Source organism: Paroedura picta, chromosome 3, assembly GCF_049243985.1.
Source record: "Paroedura picta isolate Pp20150507F chromosome 3, Ppicta_v3.0, whole genome shotgun sequence".
In the NCBI taxonomy this organism is placed as follows: Eukaryota; Metazoa; Chordata; class Lepidosauria; order Squamata; family Gekkonidae; genus Paroedura; species Paroedura picta.
Window position 1 is genome coordinate 144,618,415 of NC_135371.1, and position 25,615 is coordinate 144,644,029.

Genomic DNA, 25,615 nt, shown 5'->3' on the forward strand with positions numbered 1-25,615 from the left:
CCCAGACTCTTTAGACTTTCCTCATAGGGAAGGTCTGCTCATCTTGGTCTACACATCCCCTACTCATCTTGGCTGCCCTCTTCTGAATTTTTCCAGCTCTGCAATGTCCTTTTTGAGATATGCTGTTTGGAACTGTACACAATAAAATCAGAGTCCAGTAGCACCTTTAAGACCAACAACAGTATTTCAAATGAGACCACACCATACATTGGCATTACAATATCCGCCGTTTTATTCTCAATGCCTTTCCTAATAATCTCTTAAATAGAATTTAGCTTTGTCACCACTGCAGCAGATTGGATTGACACTTTCATTTAGCTGTTCACTACAACTCCAGGATCTTTCACTCTCCAAGGTCTCAGCCCTCTTTGATGCACAAAGAAGGCCCTGTGCCTTTCCTGGTCTTAGATTCCACATCCCCAGTGTTCTACCTTAATTCTCTCAAAGAAGCCGCAGAGTGAAACCACCATTTTCCTGTGTTGCAGAAAAGCATGTGTGATTATTTTTATGTGTTCTCATGTTGCAGAGACTGCCAATATTTAAAAATTTTACCTATATGTTCAGTTAGTTAGCAATTAGTGAATAGCCAACATGGTCAGATAACTGAAATTTTTTGATGAGTTCAAAATAGGAACAATGTACTTTTTAAATTCCTTTATTTTATCTTTACAACAGCAGTTCAGTGAAATAGGTTAGGCTGAGAGAATGCATCTGCCCCAAGGTTACCCAGCAAGCTTCCATGGCAGAGGGGGATTTGAACCTGAGTTTCACAGATCCTAACCTGCCACTCTAACCAATGTACTTGTGAGGCAAAGCCAAACAGGATTTCCTTACCTGTAACAGTTGTTCGTTTAGTTGTGCAGGCCTAGATGGGTACTGCACACGTGTGCAGGCTGGCCATCAGAAGATTTTTCACTAGCATAGAAACAGCCTTGAGCGGCCCCTCCAATTTCCTACCATTTTCCTACCAATTTCCACACCCATTTCCTACCTAATGGTCATGTGCTAAGTGAGGGGCTGCTGCACATCCCTCAGGTCTTCAAGTCTGCTGCGATGAGAGAAAAAACTTGACAACAAGGAAGCAAAATACTCCCTTAATAACCGCAACAAAGGCATGCTCCCATTGGGGGAGGAGGGAGGGATGCCTGCCTGCACAGGATGAACAACTGTTACAGGTGAGGAAACACTATTTTTCATCATCGTTGCCCTGTGCCATCCCACATGGAAGACTACAAAGCTGTATGCGAACACAGGTGGTAGAGTGAACAATTAGTCAAACATGGAATGCAGAACAGCTGTCCTCATGGCAGTCTCCCTTCTAGAGTTAATGTCAGTTGCATAATGCTTAATAAAGTATCAGCTGAGGACCAAGTAGCTGCCCTACAAATATCTTGCAGTGGGATCCCCTTTTGATAAGCAGCCGAAGCAGCTTGAGCTCATGCGGAATGTGCTTTAACCACAAGTGGACATCTAACAGATGCAATGTCATAGGTCAACTTAACGGCAACAGCTATCTACCTTGAGATTGTCTGAGAAGAGACTGCTTCCCCTTTGATGGCCCCACATACCCCCAAACAATTGAGGGGATTTCCAGAAAGGTTCTGTTCTTTTCAAATAAAATAAAAAACCCTCTTAACAGCCAGTGTGTGCAGTGATTCTTCTGCTGGGGATATTGGCACGGGGAAAAACACTGGCAGGTTAATATCTTGGAAGAGATGAAATCTCAATACTATTCTGGGAACAAACTGGAGACTTGATCTAAGTACAACCTTTTTTTGAGCAAAATTTAAGAAAGGGATACTCTAATTTAAGAGTGGCAAATGTAACTGCCACAAGGAATGCTGCTTTATAGGAGAAAAAGACAAGGGAACAAGGATCGAGAGGTTCAAAAGGTGGGCACAGGAAAATGTGTCAAAACCAGTGAGAGGGGCCACTGGGGAATCACAGGGAAAATGTTGTCCAACCCCTAAAGGAAACTCCTAGACATCCTGTGGGGAAAAAAACAGACTTCCTTTCTACAGGGAGGTGAAAGGCTGAAATTACAGCCAGATAGACATTTTGTCCAAATCCACTCTCTTCAAGGAGATCAAATAATCAAAAATCAATGCTAGTAGTGAGGTCAGGGCACTTTGAGGTCCACTTTATGTATAATTGTAAGAAGACCTGGTGGAAGGTTTACTGATTTTACTTGCTCAGAAAAAGTGGCTGATGTGGCAAACACCACTAAGTAAGGTTCAAAACTTGAATACCGAGATCCTGGGGCCCCTGCCACACCAGGAGGTCCTGTGTCTTTGGCAAATGGCAAAAAATTCCCCATGAACTCTGGGGGAGCACATGAAACCATGGCTGGCACTGCCAAAAGTGGGTCATAAGGATAACCACAGTTGGCATGCAGCCATGATGGCTTCATAGTTGGTGATTCTTAGCCCCTAGGAACTGGGGGAGTATATTTTCCTACTAAGTGAGTCTATTTCCCTACCCTCTCATTCAGATGGGGTTGCATGAGTCCGAGACTTATATCTAGACTGCATCTCTTCAGCCACCAATGATGACGGAGGGGGATGGCTGAACTCTGTATATATTTGAAGTTCTGTGTGCAGGCATGGATGAAGGTTTTGGCCACACAGATGTCTCCATATCAAGGAATGGAGCATCTGGGTATAAACATCCCAAAATGTTATCCTTAGGTCTGTTATTAATAAAGACTACAGGATTCTCTAGTGCTTGTGCCATTCTGTTCTGAATTAGAAGTCTTCAATAGGTGAAATCAGGTCCTGGTTCCCCACTGCATCATCAGGGGATTCCTCTGAGGGAACTTCGGAACCAGCAATTGAAATACATTCCTCCTCTTCAGAACTGTATGCTGGCTCTAAATGAGGTACGCAGGGGAAGATGAGGGAGAAAACCTTTCATGTCCATGTTGACAATAATGCTTGCTAATCGGCTCCAAAACCGACCAATGTGGACAAGCTGGACACCAAGGTCGGTGTTTTTCCTGCCCAGTTAGTACACAGACAATCATGGAATGATCCCTCAGGGAAGGACTACATGGAACTGAGTGAGCTTTCCTATCCAAGCTAGGTTCCAGCAGGGTGGACGCAACTAATTGCTGGGTCCCTTTCAGATCTGTGACAGCAGTCAAAACCGAGCAAAAGTTTGGCTTAGATTTTGATTTGTGCTTCTTCGGTGGAGGTGGTTCTGAAGAAGATCTTGAAGGGCTCGGATCAGCAGACCTTGAGATGAATCTGACCTTGGAACAGACTTCACTGACACTACCAATGGAGGGCCTGAAGGGTGCTGCTTTGGTAGTTTAGGCAATTAGCAGATGTAGAAGGCCACACAATCAGTGGGGCCAATACAGATAACACTTTTTGCCACAGAGCAGCTTTTAAACAAGTAGAGTGAATGTTCATCCATCTTGGTCATCTTAGTAGCACAGGTTTGAACAAGGCCATTTTCCTCAAAGATGAAATAATGCTAGTGAGTAGGATCCTCTCAGAGCAGAAACAAAGAGAGAACTGAGGGATATGGAATGATCATTCCCTTAGCACGTGACCATTAGGTGGGAAACGGATATAGGGCTCTGATGGGAGGGGCCACTCAGGGCTGTTTCTATGCTAGAGAAAAATCTTCTGGTGACTGGCCTGTGCACCTGCGGGACTACACATGTGGGACTACACAGGATGACGATGAACCTCAGATTCCTCCCCTCGAGATGTTCCATCTTGCAGGTGTTACTATTTGGGCCTCCTTCCCTTGCAAGGCCAGAGTATGGAAGGGGCTAATTGGCTGTTCATGAGTACTTGAGAGCCACATGACAGGAGGGGGAGAACTAATAGTAGTGAGGTAATTTTAGTTTTAGCCAGGACATATACTAATTAGTTTACCATCATCGCCTGAGCCAGGAGGAACCAAAAACTCTAAATGGCCTAACAATCTGAAATAAGAGAGACTAGCTTGAATTCTGGTGGACTAAAGGCCTACACCTATTTTCTGAGCTGCTTGTTTTTAGAGACCTGTGTTGCTTATTGATATATTGTTATTCTAAAATATGTTCTAATAAACTTTACACATATTTTACAAAGTCTGTTTCTTGTGCACACCACCCCTAGGAACCCACAGGGTTTGGATCTGGACTTCCTGACAGCACTATATTGCAACTAGGAATCCAGTCATTCTATTTAAATCAGGCAAGAACTCTATTATTTGAAATTCAGACTGGGGTTGAATGCCATGACTCCCATCAGAAGAAGTCATCCTTTATTAAAGGAAGTCCTTCTCTTTTGAAGGAAAACTTAGCAGAAGAGAGTAACATGAACCACAGTGGTAAATGGGAGTTGTAGGATAGAACCTTAAGGCTGTGTACATTTTTAGCACTGGACATCAGCAAGCTATTACCTTTATGATCAATCAGATGAACAACCAAGTCCACAGACAGGATGCTATAGTTCTAACTTTACAAAAAGGCAAATGCCAAGATTTTACCTGAGATTTTAACGAAAGAATTGTGTCTTCAAGTTCTTGTCTCAAAGATGCTGGCATTAGACCTTTAAGTTTAGTTTCATATTCTTGCCGTATAGAATTCATCTGAAACCAAGGCAAATGGAAATTGACATAGCATGAGATGACCTAGCTGATGTTATCCAAGGTTACTCATAGGTTACTTTTTCCAATTTATACTTCAACATGAAGGAAGTTGCATGCAGGGGAACATGGACCACTGAGAAAACAGAACAAAGTTTGAGTCCAGTGCCACCTTTAAGATCAACAAAGTTTAATTCTGAGTATAAACTTTCATGTGCAGCACAAGTATTGAGATACATTGCATCAGACTTCACCAACCATTACATATAGGTAGAAGGAGGGTGGGATGGATAGTTGCCAGGAAGGGTGTCAAGATGCGTAAGTAATGGAGCAATAAGTATAGCTAAAATTGGATTATAGCAGATGGTAAAACCTATGAATAACAGCAAATCATCATTCCGATAATGAGTTAACAAACAGATGCAAGGATTGAGTAACTTAGCATGAGTAGTGAGATAAGAACCTGATATCTCTGTTAAGCCCTGGGGGTTCTATAACCCTATGAACTGTAATAATTTGTAAGTCAGCTATCTTGTGTTCCTGAAATTGCTTTGCAATAAAACATTTACTTTGTGGTCCTCCATTGAGTGTCCTGGGAGGCTGAAATTTCTTCTGCAGGTTTCTCAGTTATGTGATTTTTGATATCAGATTTGTGTCAATGTATCCTTTGGTAAAGGGTTGGACCTGTTTGCCCCAAGGAGAGAACTGAAGGGTACTGTTGGCATTTAGAAGCATATATAATGTTAGAAGATGAGCAAGTGATTGAGCTTGAGATTGTGTAGTTGTTAGGTCCAGTGAATTGTGTTGTCTGAGTGTATGTGGCAGTTAAGTTGCCATTTGTGTTTATTGCAAGCTCTGGAAAGCAGTGTCTGTGTTCAATTAGATGTTATATTATTGTAGGATCACCAAGAGTCGGATTCAATTGAATGGCTATCACCATCAACATTATTGTGGGTGAGGAATTGTTTAAGATGGGAGGGCTGAGAAAATAGTTACATTGCATTCGACAAAACAGAAGATTTCCTTAAAGCTCTCTGGTAGTTTTCACTTCTGATTATCTCAACAGTTTTAGATAACTGGAACTTGCTTTTAAAATGTTAAATTATGGCTGCAGAGCAATGTCAAAGTTGCTAACATTAAATTTGTGCATGTGTGGTATCTTTTCTAAATCTTCTTTTTTCACTCTAAGATGGCCAAACCAAACATACTATTGTAGAACAGTGCAGTCACTTCCTGCTCCTGCTCTTTCCCTCTTGCCATTCAGTACTGAATCCATTCTGTTTGCCAGTCTAACCCACATGCTGTTTTTTGTCCCATATTTTTCATAGCAGAGATAAAGTAGTAGCTTTCAATTGAAATGTATCCCATTTTTAAACATACAGAAAAGAGATAAGAATGATTATACTGTGCATGTTGCTTTGCCCTTTGATGCAATCTTTTATTTGCATCTTAGATATTACAGGAATTCCTTCCAGGGCCATGAGTATCCTTCAGCTGAGTAATAAAAGTAGAACAGGCAAGTACAAGACAATACACTAGTATTGTTAAGAAGTTTCCTTAACCTTTGATTTAAAATAAACCCCTTTAAAACATACCTTGTGCCTTATTCCAGGCTCATTTCCCTATCATATAGCTAAACCAAACAATTTGACCTATCCCCCACTGCATCACAATGTCCTGAAAGTATACAACTGGCTGAAAGCAAAGCCTATCTCTTGCAAAATACCTTTTCTTTTTAGTACCTTGGTGCTTATCTAGTGACACAGATAGGAATTCCTTTCAATAACTTCAAGATCTGTACAAGAGTCCACATTTTATGACATGATAAATCAGTTCATACTTCATTTGGAAAACTTCCTGGACATTTTTTGAGAATCTGTAGTCTCTTTTTATGAAGGCAGAAATAAACTCTGTGAAATCCAAAGCAACCAAAAATTAAAACTATGCCTCCTCCTGGAACTGAAGCAACAGGGTATATCTTCTGGCTTATATATTTGGCTTTCTTCTTTCTCACATAAAGTTGTAGTGCTGCTGCTGTACAGCAACTTGTCTGTTGAAGGTTCATTTCTAAGGAGAACAAATGCTTTGGTCTGCAAGCTGGGGCCCTCAGCCTTCTGTCATCTGTAGCTGAAATGATATTTGGGAATACTGGAAAGGGGCTTCAAAATTTCAAGTTCTTAGTGCAAAAATTAAACAACATAAAAGATGAAGTAATTGTTGCCTGAGGGAATAACGAACAACATTGTTCAAAACTTTGCAAACACTAGTCTTCTAGACCAGGTGCTTTGTACTTATAGGTAACATACTCTCTCATATGTTGTTCTCCTAGATTTTGACATTTTTAACAAGACCCTGAACAAATCAACCTTCTCCTTGAAGAAGACACAGGCTTATCTAGTCTAGAGATGGTAGAAGGCAAGACTAGTTGACAGTCTTGTTGAGACACACCTGGCTGCATTGGATGAGTACAAATCTCTCAGATCAGGTGGTATGCACCCAAGAGTGCTCCAAGAACTTTCTAGAAATCATGCAGGGTCTTTATCCACCATTTTCAACATCTCTTGGAGGATGGTTGATATGCCACAGGAGGGCAAATGTTATCCCAATGTTCCGAAAAGGGAGGAACCCGGAAACTACAGGCCTGCCAGACTGACCTCTGTCCCATGAAAGATATTGGCACAGATTTTAAAAGAGTCACTCTATGAGCATCTGAAAGACAACTTGGTGATCAAAGGAAGTTTGCATGGATTTGTCCAAACAGTTCCTACAAGACTAACCTTGTTTCCTTCTATGATTGATTGGTTAGCTTAGTTAATTATGGAAATGCTGTTGATGTTGTTTACCTGGATCTCAGTAAAGCTTTTGACAAGGTTCCCCATAATGTTCTGATAGGTAAATCGGAGGATTGTGAATAGGAATCTAGGATAATTAGGTAGATAGGGGACAGGTAGGGAAATTGCATCCAAAAAGTAGTTAGTTGTCAATGGCATTTCATTTGATTGGGGGGAGATGTCCAGTGGGGCACCATAGGACTTGGTTCTGGGCCTGTTTTTTGTTGGTGTTGCTAGGTTCTGTCAAGTCCATGCCAACTCAAGGTGTCTTTATGAACAACACCCACCATCTGCAGTTTTTGTAAGGTCGATTCACTTATAAGCCAGCTTGGTGTAGTGATTAGGAGTGTGGACTTCTAATCTGGAGAGCTGGGTTTGATTCTATGCTCCCCCACATGCAACCAGCTGGGTGACCTTGGGGTCGCCACGGCATTGATGAAGCTGTTCTGACTAAGCAGTAATATCAGGGCTTTCTCAGCCTCACCCACCTCACAGGGTGTCTGTTGTGGGGAGAGGAAGGGGAAGGGGATTGTAAGCCACTTTGAGACTCCTTCTGGTAGAGAGAAGTGGCATATAAGAACCAACTCTTCTTCTTTTTCTTCTTCTTCTACTACTACTACTACTACTACTACTACTACTACCACCACCACCACTATCAGTACTACAACTACTACTACTCCTCTCTCCATCCATGTTGTTCTTTACCTCTTTTTCTGCTTCCATCAATACTACCAAACATAATTATTTTTTCTAATCCATCTTTTGCACACATTATGTGATCAAAAGATGAGAGCTTTTGATTACAGATCATTGCCTCAAGAGCAGTGGTCCCCAAACTTTTTATCACTAGGGTCCGGTCAATGCTTGACAATTTTACTGAGGCCCAGGGGAGGGTAGTCTTTTGCCAAGGGATGTTGCTGCTGCCTGAACCCCTGATCCATTTACTTTCCCGCCGCCCACTGGGGGGCACTGCCAGCAGCAGCTGCGCAGTGCCATGCAGTGCCACGGCAAGGGGGAGCCTCAGCCATGGTGGCTGTTGGAGAGCACCAAAGGTGAGCCAGCAGCAGAGTGGCAGGGCAGCCCCTGAGGCAGCAGCTGGGGAGGAGGATGAGGAGGAGCCACGGACCAGTACCAACTGATCCACGAACCAGTCCCGGTCCCCGGACAGGGGGTTGGGAACCAGTGCTCAAGAGAACAGTTGGGTTTAATTTGGTCCACAACTGATTGAGTTGTTCTTCTTGCAGTCCATGGTGTTTTCAGTAATCATCTGCAGGTCCATAATTCAAAGGCATCTATTTTCTTTCTCTCACACTTCCATAGGGTCCAGCTCTCATGTCCATACATTACTACAGGAAAAACCTGTAGCTTTGACAATTCTGATCTTTATTGCCAATGAAATATCTTTGCCCTTCAAAAATTTTCCCAACTTTGTAAAAGCCTTTCTTCCTAGGATTAGCCTTCTCTTCACTTCTCCAGCACACTATCCATCTTTGTTGATTTTGGATCCCAAGACTATATAATTGTCCACTATTTCCAGTCCAACTCCATTAACTACAAAGTCTCTCAGCGGTGAATTGGGAATTATTTTTGTCTTATTGATATTGAGTGTTAGGCTAAATTTTGCACTTTCTGATGTTAATTTCCTGATGAATTCCAACAAATCTTTTGTACTCTCTGCTAACAGAGTTGTATAAGTGTTTGGATACCAGGTTTAAAGTGAAAGTTTTCCAATAGTTTTTTAAAAAGTTAATTTCTAATTGCTTTCTTTAAATTTACCACTGTAAGATTTGAAAAAATGCTTGGGTTTGTGAGCTTTAACACCAGGGACAGCCTTTTCATTTACATTATCCTTAATGTATATTTAAAATTATAGATATAAATGAGCAATCTTAATTAATTAAAAAATCTGAACTTGAATTGACTTGCATTTAGATATTGATTTGATTAATTTGATTAATTTGATCCATACCAGTCTGGCTTCCGTCCTGGCCATGGGGTGGAGACTGTGCTGGTCGCCCTGACAGATGATCTCCGGCGCCAGCTGGACCGGGGCGGGTCGGCCATTCTCGTGCTATTAGACCTGTCAGCCGCATTTGATGTGGTTGACCACGAGCTCTTGGTTCACCGCCTCGCTGATACTGGGATTGGAAGGGTGGCTCTTAAATGGCTATCCTCCTTTCTAGAGAACAGATCACAGAGGGTCGCTGTGGGGGAGGAGTTATCCGACTCCTTTGCACTCCCATGTGGGGTGCCACAGGGAGCGGTGCTCTCCCCCACGTTATTTAACATCTATATGCGTCCCCTGGCTCAGCTGGTACGGAGTTATGGGCTTGGGTGTCACCAGTACGCTGATGATACCCAGCTCTATCTCTTGATGGATGGCCGGCCAGATCTCCCCCCAGAAAAATTCGCCAGTTGTTTGGAAGCAGTGGCTGGATGGATCAGGAAGAGCCGCCTGAGACTCAACCCCTCCAAGACGGAGGTCCTTTGGCTAGGCCGAAGGGAGCAGGAACAGGAAGCGCGTCTTCCCTGCCTGGACGGGGTACAATTGTCATCTGTGCCCCAAGCCAGGAATTTGGGAGTGATTCTGGATGCCTCACTTTCCATGGAGGCCCAGGTCACTAAGGTAGCCCGGACGGCGTTTCTCCATCTACGCCAAGCTCGGCTACTAGCGCCCTACCTGCCCCCGGAACACCTGGCCACTGTGATCCATGCAACGGTTACTTCTAGATTAGACTTCTGTAACTCGCTCTACGCGGGCCTACCCTTGTCTCTAACCCGGAAGTTACAGCTGGTACAGAATGCAGCTGCACGGGTCCTCACTAAATCATCTTGGAGGTCCCATGTTCAGCCTCTGCTGAAGCAGCTGCACTGGTTGCCAGTTTGTTTCCGGATCAGGTTCAAGGTTTTGGTACTAACCTTTAAGACTATACGCGGCTTGGGTCCTGCATACTTGAGGGACCGCCTATCTCCTTATGCCCCCCGCAGGGCACTTCGCTCTGCGGGTAAGAATCTGCTGATGATCCCAGGACCCCGGGAGGCACGCCTGGCCTCGACAAGGGCCAGGGCCTTTTCGGTCCTGGCCCCTACCTGGTGGAATGAGCTCCCTGAAGAGCTGCGGGCCCTGTCGGAGCTCTCTGAGTTCCGCAGAGCCTGCAAAACGGAGCTCTTCCGCCAGGCGTTTGTCTAAGGCCGGGTGATGGCCCGGGGCTAAGATCGGACCCCTCTCCCCGGAGGGGGGAGGCCAGTACTAAACTGACCTGGTTCCCCAGAGTGTTCCATCCTATGCCCAATTATCCTCCGTTCCCTTCTGCTCATCCAGTGGGCCTGTACGGGAATAGTTTTAATCGCCATCATTGTGACTTAGTCATTGTTTTAATGGGGTTTTAATGGGGAATTTTAATGGTTAATATATTGTATTTGTATTAAAATGTTGTGAACCGCCGCGAGCCGGTTTCCGAGAGCGGCGGTCATACAAATCAAATAAATAATAATAATAATAATAAAATAATAAATAATAATAATAATACACATAGATTAATATTTTGTGTGATTTTTTTCTACCTTGCTCATCTTTAGTTTTTATTAATTCCTTCCAAACCTAAAGAACGTGTGACAAGGCAAAGAAGACATTTCCCCTGCTTTTACCATCCCTCCTCACCATGTATCCCACACTGGATCCAACTAAGACCTGTTTGGGAAAGGGCCTTCTGATTATTTATCATCTATCCAATATGTGCCCAGATATGCACCTAAGTTCAGATATTGCCTATCCTTACTTCATTTTCAACAGAATGTGCACTGATATATTCCAAGTGCACATATAAGTACACTGTGAATCAGCATGAACATTTGGACACACAGCAGTTAAAAATAAACCCATGCAAACAGATTCTTCCTCCAAACTCCCCAGTTTAAAGGATCCTATTCAGGTGGGGAGCTAGGCTCAGAGAACAATGCAGTATGAATTGGGCTCAGGAAATTCAAGCATGAAGGCACATTTTTTTCTGAAAGCAATTCTTCCTCTTGGAGATATACATTTCCCCAGAAGACTTTTAAGCATGATGGGGAAGGAATTATGCCTATGCATTATTTCTCTGCAGTCAAGCTAGCAAAATGAGGGCAGTGTACATGGGCAGCCTTTGGTCACTATCTTTCAGGAAACTATTAAAATGGGATTTTCCTATGTATCTTGAGGATCTCTCTTATCTATCAAATTTTGGTGCCTAGTGTGCACATGGGATTCCCATATACTAGTGCAGGATTGAGACTCATAAAAACAAAAATCAAATTTATGTTCGTTCTTTGTGGGTCACTATTTTATATCACTTAATAGCAAAGGTCTATCATAATTCACAGGCTCATGAGGCATTTTATATCTATTCCTGGTGCAAGGGGATCTCCCCTCCCCCCATCAATTCACTGCATTTAATAGGCTAAAATGGAAGATGGCTTAACTGAACTATGGCGAAGATGCATGAAACATTTGAAATATTTGATAATACAATTGAGACACTCTAGATATGCAAACTGCAATTCCCATTCCCACTGCATTGATTAGGAAAACAGACTCTGGTAGATTTAATACACATTCTTGTTTGAAGAGGGGAAATGGATAAAACTGACAGACTAAACAAAATATTTGAGCATTACTGACGTCCAAAGTAGAACAATACAGTAAAGCAAAGATGAATTTTGGAAACTGAAAAAGGTCAAAACGTCTTATTAGATAATTAACCCATACTCTCTTTAACGCACAACAATGTGGCACTCTCCGCAAGGCACAATTTTGGCAATGCATATTATAAATTGTACAGAATCAATACACTATTATCCACGTCTGTCATACAGCAACAGAGGTGCTATTGTGTTAGTTCAAGCAGGGAATCAACATGTATCAGCCACTGATCTGCAAAAGATTTACTGGAAGCCACACCAAGTCTCATGGAAGAAAACAAAACTCTGCATAAAGGAAGTCACCGGTTAATTCTACACTGAATGATATAAAAAGCGCCAATAAGTGACAGCAATGAAAATGGAACTATGAAAATATCCCACTGAAGAGTTTTAGGCTGGATGCCTTATGGCAAGAAGTTTTTGCCATGTTCAAGAAGGGCCACATCAAGTGGCCTTCTTTCACTGCTGTTCACATCCTTAACACTATTTCGCTCCCTTATATATTTGGGAAACAGCCTCCTGGGAGGAGACTGTCCAGGGCCCTGTCTGTCCAGATCCACCCTGACTGCCCCTCCCCCTCCCCCTCCAGATCCCACCCTCCCTCCTTGCCTGCTAGAAGCCTTGTGGCTACGGCCTCCATTGTTGCCCACGAGGAGAGAGGCAGCGACAGGGCTTTGTGGCCCGCAGGTACGCTCCTGCTGGGAGGGAGCCGGGGGGGGGAGTTTGCAGCCTCCCTGTGGGCCGCAAAGCCCTGTCGCTGCTGGCGGAGGGGGGCTTTCCACTCCCTTTACCCTGCTTCGCGGGCAAAAGGGAGCGGCAGCCACCCTCTCACGCCCTCCAGCCTGCCACCCCTTTCAAAACCCATTTTTAAAATGGGCTTTGATACTAGTTAAATAAGATGACTTGAGTCAAATTCCCTGTAAATGGGCTGAGTTGCAGCAGGCCAGCAGCTGTGGCTCTCCTGTGCCAGCTCAATGAAGAAATGCTGAACACTGTATTGAACAGTAATTTGGCAGTTTACTTCAAAGAGAAAATGAAACTTTGAAAGGCTGTTTAGCAGTTTGTTTGAGGTAGTCAAAGCAAAGCAAACACTATTTTAAGCTGAAGCTTCTTTCTGCTTTCATTATGGAGCAAATGTACCCAGTGCCTTCAGAACTATTATTGAATTTGGGAATGCTGTTCAGTAATTCATTAGTACAGTGCAGAGATACTCTTTATATTTAATTAGTTCCTCAGAGCATGGCAGGTACAGTACACTCTTGGCTGGAAGGTTAACAGGACAAATTAAAGCCAATCAAACTTTTGGAAGAAGTAAACTGTACAGACCCCCTGATAAATAAATAAGAACACACTATCTCTGGTTTCTGGTAGATGGGTTCTCACATCAAAAATTTCCCTCTACGAAGAAAGCATGCATCCCAAGGGGGGAAATGCTAGCCTAGGTTTCTAAAACGAACTGGCTATCTATGTGCAAAGGCATTTTGACATTCGGAAGCATACAAACATGAAATCCCTCACCTGCATTGCAAAGTGGTACCAATCCCATAAGGACTCTATTGTTTGCTTTTTATGAAGACCTCAATTGACTCTCAGTTGGATCAAGAAAGAGATGGTGGGAAAGACTGTATTAAGAAGTAAGGGCAGAACTAGGTACTGCATTTGTAATGTGATAATCACACAAAGTCCCAATTCAGATTGGTACCATGGTTCAGGGGGAGAGGTGCTTCAGCCACCCCCATACCATTTTCCTGACTGGAAATGACTGCATGGCTCACTATTTACCTTTTTGGGGGTTCCACATATACTGATGGGCTACATATGCATCCCCCAACAGGGCAAATGAAGATCACTGGGCCATCTTAGGAAAATGGCACTGCAGGGAAGGTTGAAGCGTTGGGGTTCCTCATGCTTCAGAAATGTGTTCCTACAGGGAATTCACATATATGATTGCAAGTCTCCTTGTTGTGGTCACATGGCAAACATGACATCTATTTTGTAACTAAATATTAGCACTTATACTGTGTACTACCAGAGAACAGCACATGCTGTCTTCAAAGGTTTGATTTGCCTCTAATATATTAAAATAGTTTCTTCTATTTGTGAATTTCTCACATCTTCAAAAGAGTAAACGGTACCATCTCCATAGGAGATGGTTAGGCAAAGTTGAGCAATATAACTCTGTAACCTCACAAAATTTCAGATTTACAAGAGGTTAAAATTAGTTTTGTACTGATCTGGATGCTTCCACGAAAACTGGCTGAAAACCAAGGAGGCCTATATTAATTCCTCCAGAAAAATTTCATATGCAGGATGTCAATTACTACTTCTTTAAAAAGTTCTACTACCACAAATGAAAGATGTGCAAAAGCATATTTGTGTATGTATAAATGGAAGTTACAAGGAAGTAATATATAAATGGAAGTTACAAGGCGGTTAAATACAAACACAAATTAAAGAACACAACTGGCATGAGCCTAAAACTATGCCCATAACACTTTTTGCTAATTACATTTGTAATAACATGTTTTATATCTGCTAGTACTTTTTGCCATTTGGAGGACAAGCCAACATTATGAGAACGTCTTTTACTGGAAAACAGAAATGAATTATAACTGTGACATGTATGTCACTGTAAAAAATGACATAAATAAAGGCCTATTTAAACTTCTAATAAATGTTTCAATTGGGGGGGAGGAACCCTCACCAAATATGTTCTTGTGCGTGATGTAATAAAAATAAATAAATACAAGGGGACTAAGACAGCGAATTTCAATTAACACTTGAGGTCATAACAAGAGATGTAAAAATTTTGTATGCCAATAAAAGGATTTTAAGTTGATTTGGGGACACAAAATGAAATCATTACGGGCAAACTAATCATATGGTTTCACTTTCATGCCAAGAAGAAGAAGAAGAAGAGGAGGAGGAAGAGACAACATTGTGAGAACCCACAAAATGTCATTTCAACCATTTACCCTGGGGTAGTCACAAAGACATCAATTACTATTCGGGATGAACAGTCCAGAGAAATGTAGTTTTGCTCATCTGCAATTGTCCCTATAGTTATGCAGGAGCAGTGATTGCAGTTGATTTGAGAAAGAGGGGAGCTGGGACTTGAGCTGTAAGAATTTATACAGCAGTTCTTGACAGTTGTTTAAGCTCAAGGCACAGATATATCAAATCCTTGTAAAAATGCTGCACAATGGATGATGATAATAACAGCAACAGCACAACAATCAGAACATTTACATAGTGCTCTGAAAAGGTCACAGTACTTTACTTGTAATCCTCAAAAAATAATCGCTAGACTAAAGCCAAAAGAAAAATAAATTTAAATATTTAAGGATAAAAAACTTTGTGAATAAAAAGAGCTACAGTCTTGTTCCCATTAATGGAGTAAAATATAACTCCTGCTCCAATGCGTATTTAGGGCAAGTCTTTGACTCAAGTTGACTAAGTTGGCAGGAGCAGAGTCAATCAGCATAGGGAATGTTACCAAACCTTCTCCTTGACCAAGTACTTGGTAGAAGGTTTAATTGCACTTGTATAGAGCTCCGCCTAAGCACTGGATTATTTAATTTATTATATGAAAGACCTATAGAAAGAAATGTCATAAATTAATGGTGAACATGCTCTTTGAGCCCCACTCACCAGAGCCTGAAAGTCAATGTCATAGATACGCTGTTTAGTGTATTAAAACTCTGATCTTTTATTCAGTTTGGGAATTTGCCCATTGTAAAACCAATTAGATGAGAAAAATTAATGATTTCCCCATACTAAGTAGCTAACATCCTAACAGCTAGGATGTTAAACAGGATGGGAGGATCACTTGGGCATGAAATTGGGGTCACTGTGGGTAGGCAGGTAGCTGTGAGTTCCTGCATTGTGCAGGGGGTTGGACCAGATGACCCTGGAGGTCCCTTCCAACTCTATGATTCTATGATTCTATGAATATGCCTCCTGAAATGCAATTGGATCAAGTATTGAATAATCAACCAGTGGTTAGTTGAGGGAGCCCTGCTTCAAGGGACAGAACCAAGTCAGTTATATATCTAGGGACTCCAAAAAGGTGCCGAAGCAGCAAAGTCTGGATTGGCTCCAACATGGTGAAGCTAAACCATCTCCTCTCCTTTGCATTGCTTTGTGATCCAAAACTGGGTCCTATGTGGTTGCTGTTTTCTTTTAGAAACCCTTGCAAAATCTCTCAACCTCATTTCTGGATGGGGTCTTAAGTGCACTAGTGAATTCAGTGCAGAGGTGAGGTAAGATGTGATGGTGTAACTTGAGTCAATGTTCTTATGGTTATCCATAATGATCTCCATAATACATCCTAAAGTCGCTTCCATTTAAACTCAAAGGTCAATTACCAGTATGTGTTGCAATCGCATAAGGTTTACTTGACAATTTGCAATTATTATAGCAATTTGCAATAATGAAAGCATCCTATCTTTGAATTCACATGCATAACTAAACAACATCTAAGGACTTTTTTTGGCAATTACATGTCTATAGGGCTAACATCAAGACATCAATCCGGCACAAAAAGTGCTCTTAACAGCTCCACAGTTCTCTTGTTGCTATTTCAAAAGATACCACTTCTTAACTCCAAGGGGATTTTCCCAGTTTATTTATTTATTTATTTATTTATTTAGATTTCTATACCGCCCATTTCTTTGCAGCTCTGGGCAGTTAGGGTCTTTGCAAATACAATTCTAATTCCATTAATATCTGATACTGTACACCAATGGACTGAAGGTAGATCAGCCACTAACACCCTGTTATATTGAGCAATAATGATTTGACTAAAATTACCCCATATGATCCTGATCGAGCTGAGAATGGAACCACATTAGTTTCAACTCAGATTTCAGGCATCACTATAAATGAAACAAGAAATCTTTTGATCTTGCATTATAGTATAATCATCTCAGAAACGTGTGCTGAGTTGGTTTTCAATGATTAGGGACAAATATTCTGCATATGTTCAGAGGCAGTTTCCTTTATCCCCACTTCATAAAAACCAGATCACATAATTCTTGTGGTACTAATTTCTATATCAAACTTGGGATACAGTGAAGAAGAAGAGTTGGTTCTTATATGCTGCTTTTCACTACCCAGAGGAGTCTCAAATCGGCTTACAGTCGCCTTCCCTTTCCTTTCCCCAAAACAAGACACTGTGTGAGGTGGGTGAGGCTGAGAGAGCCCCGATATCACTGCTTGGTCAGAACAGCTTTATCAGTGCCGTGGCGAGCCCAAGGCCACCCAGCTAGCTGCATGTGGGGGAGCGCAGAATCAAACTCGGCTCGCCAGATTAGAAGTCCACACTCCTAACCACTACACCAAACTGGCTCAATGAGGAAGGGAGGGGCCTCCTCAGGCAAGTCCATATGAGGTAAGTATGGTAAACAATTGTGCCGATTTTTGACATTTTCTTCTGTGTGTGCTTAAAATACTAAGTGGTATTTGAGCTTTTCCAGAATAAGCCACCAGTTCATTCAGGGTGGGGTTTTTGGATCCAGTAAAACAAAATGAAATATGTTTGAGTTCACTTAACATGTGGTACCCATTTTCTAGAGAAGAAGCAAAACACCAGAGCAACTAAATGTTTTCATTTTCAGACATCCAGATAATAAGTTCTGTATTTAATGTATCTAGTAATTTTTGCCTGTTGTGTTGTCTGCCAAGTCTTACCCAACCTGGAGAGGGAACAGGTTTATAGGAAAACTCACACCTGGGAATAAGAAGCCAAACAATGCTTCCAGTAGTCCTAGGGAATAACAGTCAGAGAAATGAGGGCATTTGTAGGCCCTGTCCTACTGGAAGTTTTAGAATGCCTGCCACAAAGGTATTTATTGTTATTTTTTCATTTGGTCAAGGAGGGCCTGAAGCCTTTTTTAGTTTCAAATATAGATACTTGCTGCCACTTTCCAAAGATTTTCATTACACTTGCCTACTCAGATAAAAGAGCTTTTCTGCTGCTTTTGCTCTAGTTATAAAGAAAACAGTTTCAGCGGTGGAATATTGGAGATGTGAGCATTTCCATATTACTGCATCTCAGTTTTGTAGTTCACCTTTACCCAAGACGGTAGTATAGCCCATGTCTCCAAACTAGCTAGGAGGAGAGAGAAAGCTGAGCTTAGAAAGGATTGGTGCTAACTTGTAAAAACTACAGAAAAAGCAATGCCTAGCTTGCATCAGATACCTTCATATAGTCTTTTTCAATGAGAATTGTCCTCTGTAATATGAGAGAGAGCTTCATACGCATAACCATACTTGCCACACTTCTTTATTCTTTATTGTAAACTAGCAAGAAAGCCCATTGCAAGCAGGAATGCAATGGGCGCTAGGACCCAGGAGACACCGGGAGGTGCAGATCTCTCTCGATGTGTGTCTCCGTGTGCCTCTGCCTCGCAGCAGGAGACCTAGCAGGTAATTAGGGCTGGTTTGTAGGAGGGAAGGAGGGCTGGTGTGCAGTTTGGGGCAGCTCTCTCTGTCTGTCTCTCTCTCTCCCTCTGTCACAGCTCTCTGTGTCTCTGTCAGCAGCTTGGGGCAGCTCTCTCTGTGTCTCTCTCTGCCTCCCTTGCAGCAGGAGCGATAGGAGGGAATGAGGGCTCATGTTCGGTCTGGCTCTCTGTCTCTGGCATGTCTGAGAGGAACGTGGCTAGCGTCCAGGGAGAGAGTTGTAGGGGCAGGGCCAAAGAACAGTGAGCGTTGCTGGCTGCACCCTGATTGGCCCTATTCCAACTCGGACAGCCGGACACGCTCCACTCCCCAGGCTGTTTCACAAATATATAGAGGAACCATGGATGGATAAGGATAAACAGAAGTATGACTCTAATTAAAACTTTACTAATCAAAGAGGCACCTTTGCAAAAATAACATCTTTATTTGACAATAGAAGGCTTCAGACAAAGCTGTTATTCATTTTTAACAAATGACCCATGTTTGGACAAGTGAGGTCAAATTTGAACATCACCCTTTTTGGTTTAGGTGTATCAGCAGCATCCATCACTGGTACACTACTTAAAGGGTTAATCAATCAGAGAGCTATTACCATTTCAGTTTCAGAGGGCTTTAAGGGAACTTACAGCCCAGTTTTAGGCACACTCGAAGTCAGTCCCTTGACTTGCTCCCAACCAAGAATTGCAGCTTTAGTCAGAACAAAATGCCCTAAGCAAATTTATTATTGCAATTTATTATATATCCCTGCATAGTGGGAGATAACCTCAATATTTTAATTGCAAAGTAAGAACAGCTGTAACTTACAAGACATTTTAAAATAGTGAGTGATAATTAGGCAGCCAATACAGATTAATAATATTCCAAAATTAGGAAAAGTAAAACACGCAATAAGTTTTTAAAAATAGTCTGCTCTTTATAGTAGCAGTGTTGCACATTCTATTTCCAGCATGGTCCTAATCAGATGCAAATGGAGAGTATTTCTTGAGACCACAGAAATATTCACAACTCTACACAGCAGACAGCTTTGTGAAAGAGGGCTGTTCTTTAGGATCAGAGGAACCCAAGTACAAATCCCCAAAGAAGATGTGACGATCTTCAGTCAGTTAAATGTGTTGTATAAATGCTATCATTGGTACCTAGTTTCACATGTGGCAAAGACATGTGTGGCATGTCTTTCAATTATTTTAGTTTCATTTTAATGCTTGCTTTAATGGTTTGATTCGCCACGTTTGCCTAAACTGAGTGGAAAAGTGGCATTAAAATGTTGTCGTATACCCCCCAAAGAATGACTCGATCCATCCACTCTAGCATCCCTTTCTTTCATCCCTGTCCTGAAAGCATTCCACCTGGCATCAACCAGAGCCAGAGCTTTCTCATCTGCAGCTCAACCTGGTAGAATGACTTCCCCAATGAGATCAATGCCCTATCAGAACTGAAACAGTTCCATAGGACCTACAAATGGCACTCTTCCGCCAGGCTTTTGGATAAGACCAGCGACGAGGACCCCTATAATTGACCCAATTGCCAGGAAACTTTACTACCGACACTCAACATGTCCCTATTCATCTATTATATGCTGCTCATTTGTTATATGCTATTCATTGGTTATTTAAGATTGTTATATTTCTTTGTTTTCAAACGGTTGCAAATGTTTAATGTATATTCTTGTTCTCTCTGTTCTATGTTCACCACCCCGAGACATCACAGTGAGGAGCAGAGTATAAGAGTTGATAAGAATGTAATTATTGCATATTTATATTTCCTCCCCAAATTTTCTACTCCCAGTGAGGGGAGAGAACCCTCATCCCTCATGGTCACACCATTTTTGGTAATAAGAAATTTCTAGTCCAGACTGAAATAGGTTTTACTATTACATACAAGCTGTTCCTATCCTGCACGTATCTACTCTGTTGCAGAAACTTTTCATCATCCACAAGGCAGGAGACTTTTCAGCACCTGCTGAACAATGAACTGATCAGGAACATTATTCTCCTGACTAGGCTCTGTTCCTTTGGATATATTCGGGATGCTGCAAACTCTTGGCTGCCATCTTGGCCCCACTCTGGAGAATGTTCTGCCAAAAGAGATCACGGCCTTGTGGGATCTCAATCAGTTCTGCAAGGCCTGCTAGATAGAGAGCTGTTGCATCAGATTGAGGCCCAAACAGACCATCAGGAAGTACGGGCCTTGCAACCCTCCCCTCCCGCAGCCAAATAAGTTGGTGGACTATTGTATGATTTAAGAAGGTTTTACTGTTTTAATGTGAATCTGTTATTATTAATTTGATGTTTTACATCATCTTGTTACTCACCTTCAGCTATTTAGGAAGGGGGGAATACAGACATTGAGTTTTATTATTTTATTTATCTGTCTGAGCTTGTCAATCTGGCAGCCACAGCCCAAATACACTTATGGCTGCCAACTCCAAGCTGGTCAATTCCTGAAGATTGGGGGGTGCAGCCTGGTGAGGGAAGAGTTTAGGAAGGGGAGGAAACTAAGGAAGGTTGTGATGCCAGCAACTCTCCCCTCTAAGACCATTTATGCACTGGAGGTTTCATGCCAGGCTTCAGGTTGGAGTTTTAGTTGTGGCAGGTTGCCCCACTTCTTCCAGCACCCACGTGGGAGAGCATTTGGCCTGGTGCACCTCATCGGGCCTCCTATTTGTGCTCCTGCGCAGGAGCTGGGACAGTGAAGTTCCCAGTGCATAAAACGGTCTAAAGGAGATATTTCCTCCAGAGGAACTGATTTCTATAATTTGGAGAAATTCTGGGAAACCAAACCTCCATGGAAGATGGTAACCCTACCTATGTGGCCCAGCACAATGATCATGATGAAGAAAATATCACTGTCAGTCAGGATCTGACTAGAAAGGCACCGATCTGGGGAAAACATAAAATGCCAGTACAGCTGTAAGCATCAAAATTGGCTGAAAATTATTTGTAGGTTTTTGGGATGTGGTGGGTTGGATGGGAGTAGGAGACATGGAAGAGAGCAAAAGAGAGTAGAAAGTACACTGGAAGAGACAGGTACACCCTACATGAGCATTATAGGGTCTTAAATCTATTTTAGATGTTGCTCTACCTGAGGAAATTAAGAAGAGCTACTGAGGCTTCAGTTGTATGTCAACCCAGTGTTGCTGCAATGTGAAAAAGGCAAATTCTATGTTAGGTATTACTTTTAAAAAGGATTGAGAATAAAATGTAATGCCCCTGTATAGGTTTATGATGCAGCCTCATTTGGAATACTGTGTACAGTTCTGGTCATTGTATCACCATAAAAACATTGCAGAGCTAGAAAAAATACAGAGAAGGGCAACCAAAATGATTAGGGGTTGGAGCTTCTTCCTATGAGGAAAGGCTAAAGAGTCTGAAGCTTTTCAGTTTAAAAAAGAGACAACTAAGGAGGAACATGATGGAAGTTTATTAAATTAGGCATGGGGTGGAGAGAGTTGGCACAGAAAAATTTCTTCCAAAATACTAGCACTTGAGGGCATCCAATGAAGCTGCTGGGCAGTAGGTGCAGGATGGACAAAAGGAAATACTTATTTTCACAGAGAGTGATTCAAATGTGGAATTTGCTGTCAGTAGATGTTGTGATGGACACTGGAATAAACAGCTTTAAAGGGGGATTAGATAGATTCATGGAGATTCAATCTAGATCCCAAAACAGATACCAGTTGTTCCTGGAAGCCTTCAAAGGGGATATAATGGCAGTGGTAATCCCTTATGTTCCTCATCTGTTAATCAAAGCCTTTAAACAAGATGACTTAATTCAGCTAATAATAAAATGAACTTGCATGTATTCTATGCCATCCCATGTTCCTGGTGAACGGTACAATCAGATATTTGTGGATTCTGGAATGACTGGTCTCTTATACCTCTCCCCTATTTTGATTGTTATATCCAACTAATTTGAGAAATGCTGAAGTTCATGCTCCTTTAGCTTTGCTCTATTAATAGGGAACAATGCAGTGGCAGTAAATGGCAAATGAGAAAGCAGAAAATTCTTGCAGTATGTTACATCTTTATTCCTTCACCTGCCCCACCCTTGGTTTCTGGGAACTGTAACTCCTAGGATGCCTTGTAGTTAATATCAGATGTTCTAAAAACTAGTTGCTGGAATGCACTGAGGGAAAAGGAAATGGAGAAATAAAGGAGGGCAGTTCAGGAGAGGTTACTCACCTCTAGATAGCCTGCATTTTGGAGATCCCTGTTGACCCAGAGTGGCTGGACCTTCACCCCCAATTTAGGTCCTGAGGGTTCTACTGCTCCAGCCTCCAAATAAACTTTCTGTACTCTAATTCTGTACTGTCCATTCAGTGACTTGCCTACATTATGCTAATTTAAGAATGCATACACTGGTTTTGCTTTTTAAAAAATTCCAGAGAGCTATAAGTTCGCTTTTGTCCTTAAAAATAAAGGGGGGGGGGGAGAGAGAAATTTTTTGAATGAAAATCTTACACTTGATGTTTTGACCCGTGCCCATGCCTTACAACTTCAAAATCACTGAAAGAAGGACAGGGCTTTTTATAAGAACCGTGTTTCCTTTAAGAACAAGGCATGGCAAATGTTTCCTATGATATTTTAGCAACCAAAATCTTCAAAGAATACATTACTGATGTCTGAGAACAAATATATTTCACTGGCATGGATACAGAAAAGTTAGGACAAACATAAAAAGCAGCCAACTGTCATAAAAATTAACTTAAGCAAGTCAAAATAATAAACATTCAACAACAAAATTCAATAAGTACTATTGAATCATAACTCTCTTGCAATTATCACTCCTGTTTTCATTTAGCACTTTGGATTGAAATGGAAGAGTTACTTTTTAAAGCGGGCTTCACTCTAACTAGTTCAACAGAACCCCCCACACATGCAAGTCTCCCTTTCCTTGTGTTGTAATTTATTTCAAAAATGAATATTAAAGACTTGTAAAACAGTACTGGAACTTGCTCTGACTCTCTCAGTGTCATTATATGTAGTTCATTTTCAATATGAGCCCAACTTTTCCTTCTTTAAGGCTCATTTGTGGCTTGGCTGATTGACAGTTTACAGAAGGAGCTTTAGAAGACACAAATGTAATGTAGTTACTCTGCAAATTCAGTCTTGGATGCCTTTTTGATGAGTTTGAAGTCTTTCTCATCAGAATCTCCACCTCCACAATCCAGCTAGTTTAGCTCCCATACATGTGCATTATTCCCCACTGTTTCATTGGTTTATGAGCCTAGATTTTTCTGTCCTATCACCAAAGTCTTGTTTCTTTCTTTCCTCTTCTAGAGGAAAACAGATTAAGGTTGGCTAATGGAGCTCCCATCACTCCCCCCCCCTTCAACAGCCGTTATGTGAGGTTGGATTAGGATGACAGCATGAAGAAAGGGGAATTAGCCATTCCCCCAACTCCATTTTCCTAATCTGAAATGACCCCTCAAAGGTGATACGTAGTAACATCTTTACTTCTATTTCATGTGTGTATGTGTGTGTGCGCTAAAACATCATTCATCTAACTCCCTGGAATCATTAATTACAGGTACTGTTCCAAATTGAGACTTCAGACAAAGCCTCCCATTGGTTCTAAATCATATGCTATAATCTCTATAAAGAGCATATATCTGGATATCTTTGATCTTAACTTGTTCATGGAGCTTACTCCAGCTACTTCCACAGGGTATGGGTAAAGCTTCCCCTGATAAGGTAGCAGAAATGAATGGGGTGGGAACACACGGAGATGCTGTCTGCATGTTTTGTTACTTGCTACTTGCTACTTCCCTGCCCTGCTCCACTTCCTCTGCCATCTGCTGCATCAATATATTCGTGCCATGGTGGCAATTACATACTCCTTGCATAAGGCAACTGCTCATTTCCTTCTTCAAAACTGAGCCATGGCACAAAGCTGCCGGACAGCACAGCTGAGGGGGGGGGGGGGGAGAAAGGCCAATGATCTGCTTAAAGGAGGCCAATTCTGCTATCTTGAAGGCAGAGCTTGCACCAGATTGGCTGCAGGAAGAGAAGCCACACGCATGCCACAGTTTCCTCAATGACCCAGAGCAAAGGAATGTTTTCCCTTTGTTTCATGAGAAAGCCTAAGAACACGCCCCCCCCCCAGTCATGCTCAGAATGAGGAAGCCCCTTCTCATTGCAAGGGCATCCAGCTGGCCACATGGGGCAATATTCTCATGTAGAAGTGGCCCCAGATACATGGAATGTACATAAACAATTACATGGAAATGGATACCATTGTTACTAATAGAGGCGCAGTACACTGGGTTTTAATAGTGTAATAGATTATAATAGAAGAGCAATACAAAGGTAAGACCCTTGCAAGCCTTAAATAAACTTTCTGTACAAACTGAAAATTTTACTCCCAAGCTTCAAACATTTGCTTAAACTAATTCAAATTACAGCCTTTTTTTAGAGCAAAACCATTCCCAGGCCCAAGTGCTAGACGAATGACAACCATTCTGTGTCTCCCAGGGCTTGGTATCGACTTGCCAGGCTGCTCTAGGCGAGGTTCTGTTACTTTCAAAGAGCATTGCTCCCCACTCCCCCTGCTTCAGTTTGTTCTTTGATGGATTTGCAAGGTTCTTTTGGTGGATTCTTGCATTTTACTTTGAGGGTTTTTTGCTATTACATAGGTTGAGATTCATGTGTTTTATGTAGTTTTAGATGCTTCGATGATTCATGGTTTCAGATTCTTGTATTTTACATTGGTTTGGTGTCGCACAGCAATAGCATTCCTGTAGGGGGAATATTTGGGTTTTATATTTTGTGGAGATTTTTCCTTCATAGAAAACAATGGAGGATAGCACATTATTGTTATTATATTTATAGACTACTCCTCCCCACAAGTGGGCTAAGGGTGGTTTACAACCTAAATTAAAACATTCATCATCGGGGGTGGAGAGGACATCAGGGTGAGATCCCGTCAATGGTGGTCAACAGCCATTTTGCCAGTGATCAACCAGCTTATCAGTCGAGTCATTGGGAGGCCTCAGGTTCCACAGAGCATCCAGAGAACCACTTGGTCACATAAATCTCTGCGGGCAGGCGTAAATTTACCCC

General features: G+C 41.9%; 1 protein-coding gene across 8 annotated transcripts in view; it reads right to left on the minus strand.

Annotated features, from left to right (window-relative positions):
- CEP112 (centrosomal protein 112) overlaps nucleotides 1-25,615 on the minus strand; it is a 336,652-nt gene that overhangs the window by 90,402 nt on the left and 220,635 nt on the right. For all 8 annotated transcript variants that reach the window (XM_077328382.1, XM_077328385.1, XM_077328384.1 and 5 more), the window contains one exon: nucleotides 4,486-4,587. In XM_077328382.1, the coding sequence (XP_077184497.1) occupies nucleotides 4,486-4,587 (102 nt within the window). The remainder of the gene's footprint in view (nucleotides 1-4,485; nucleotides 4,588-25,615) is intronic.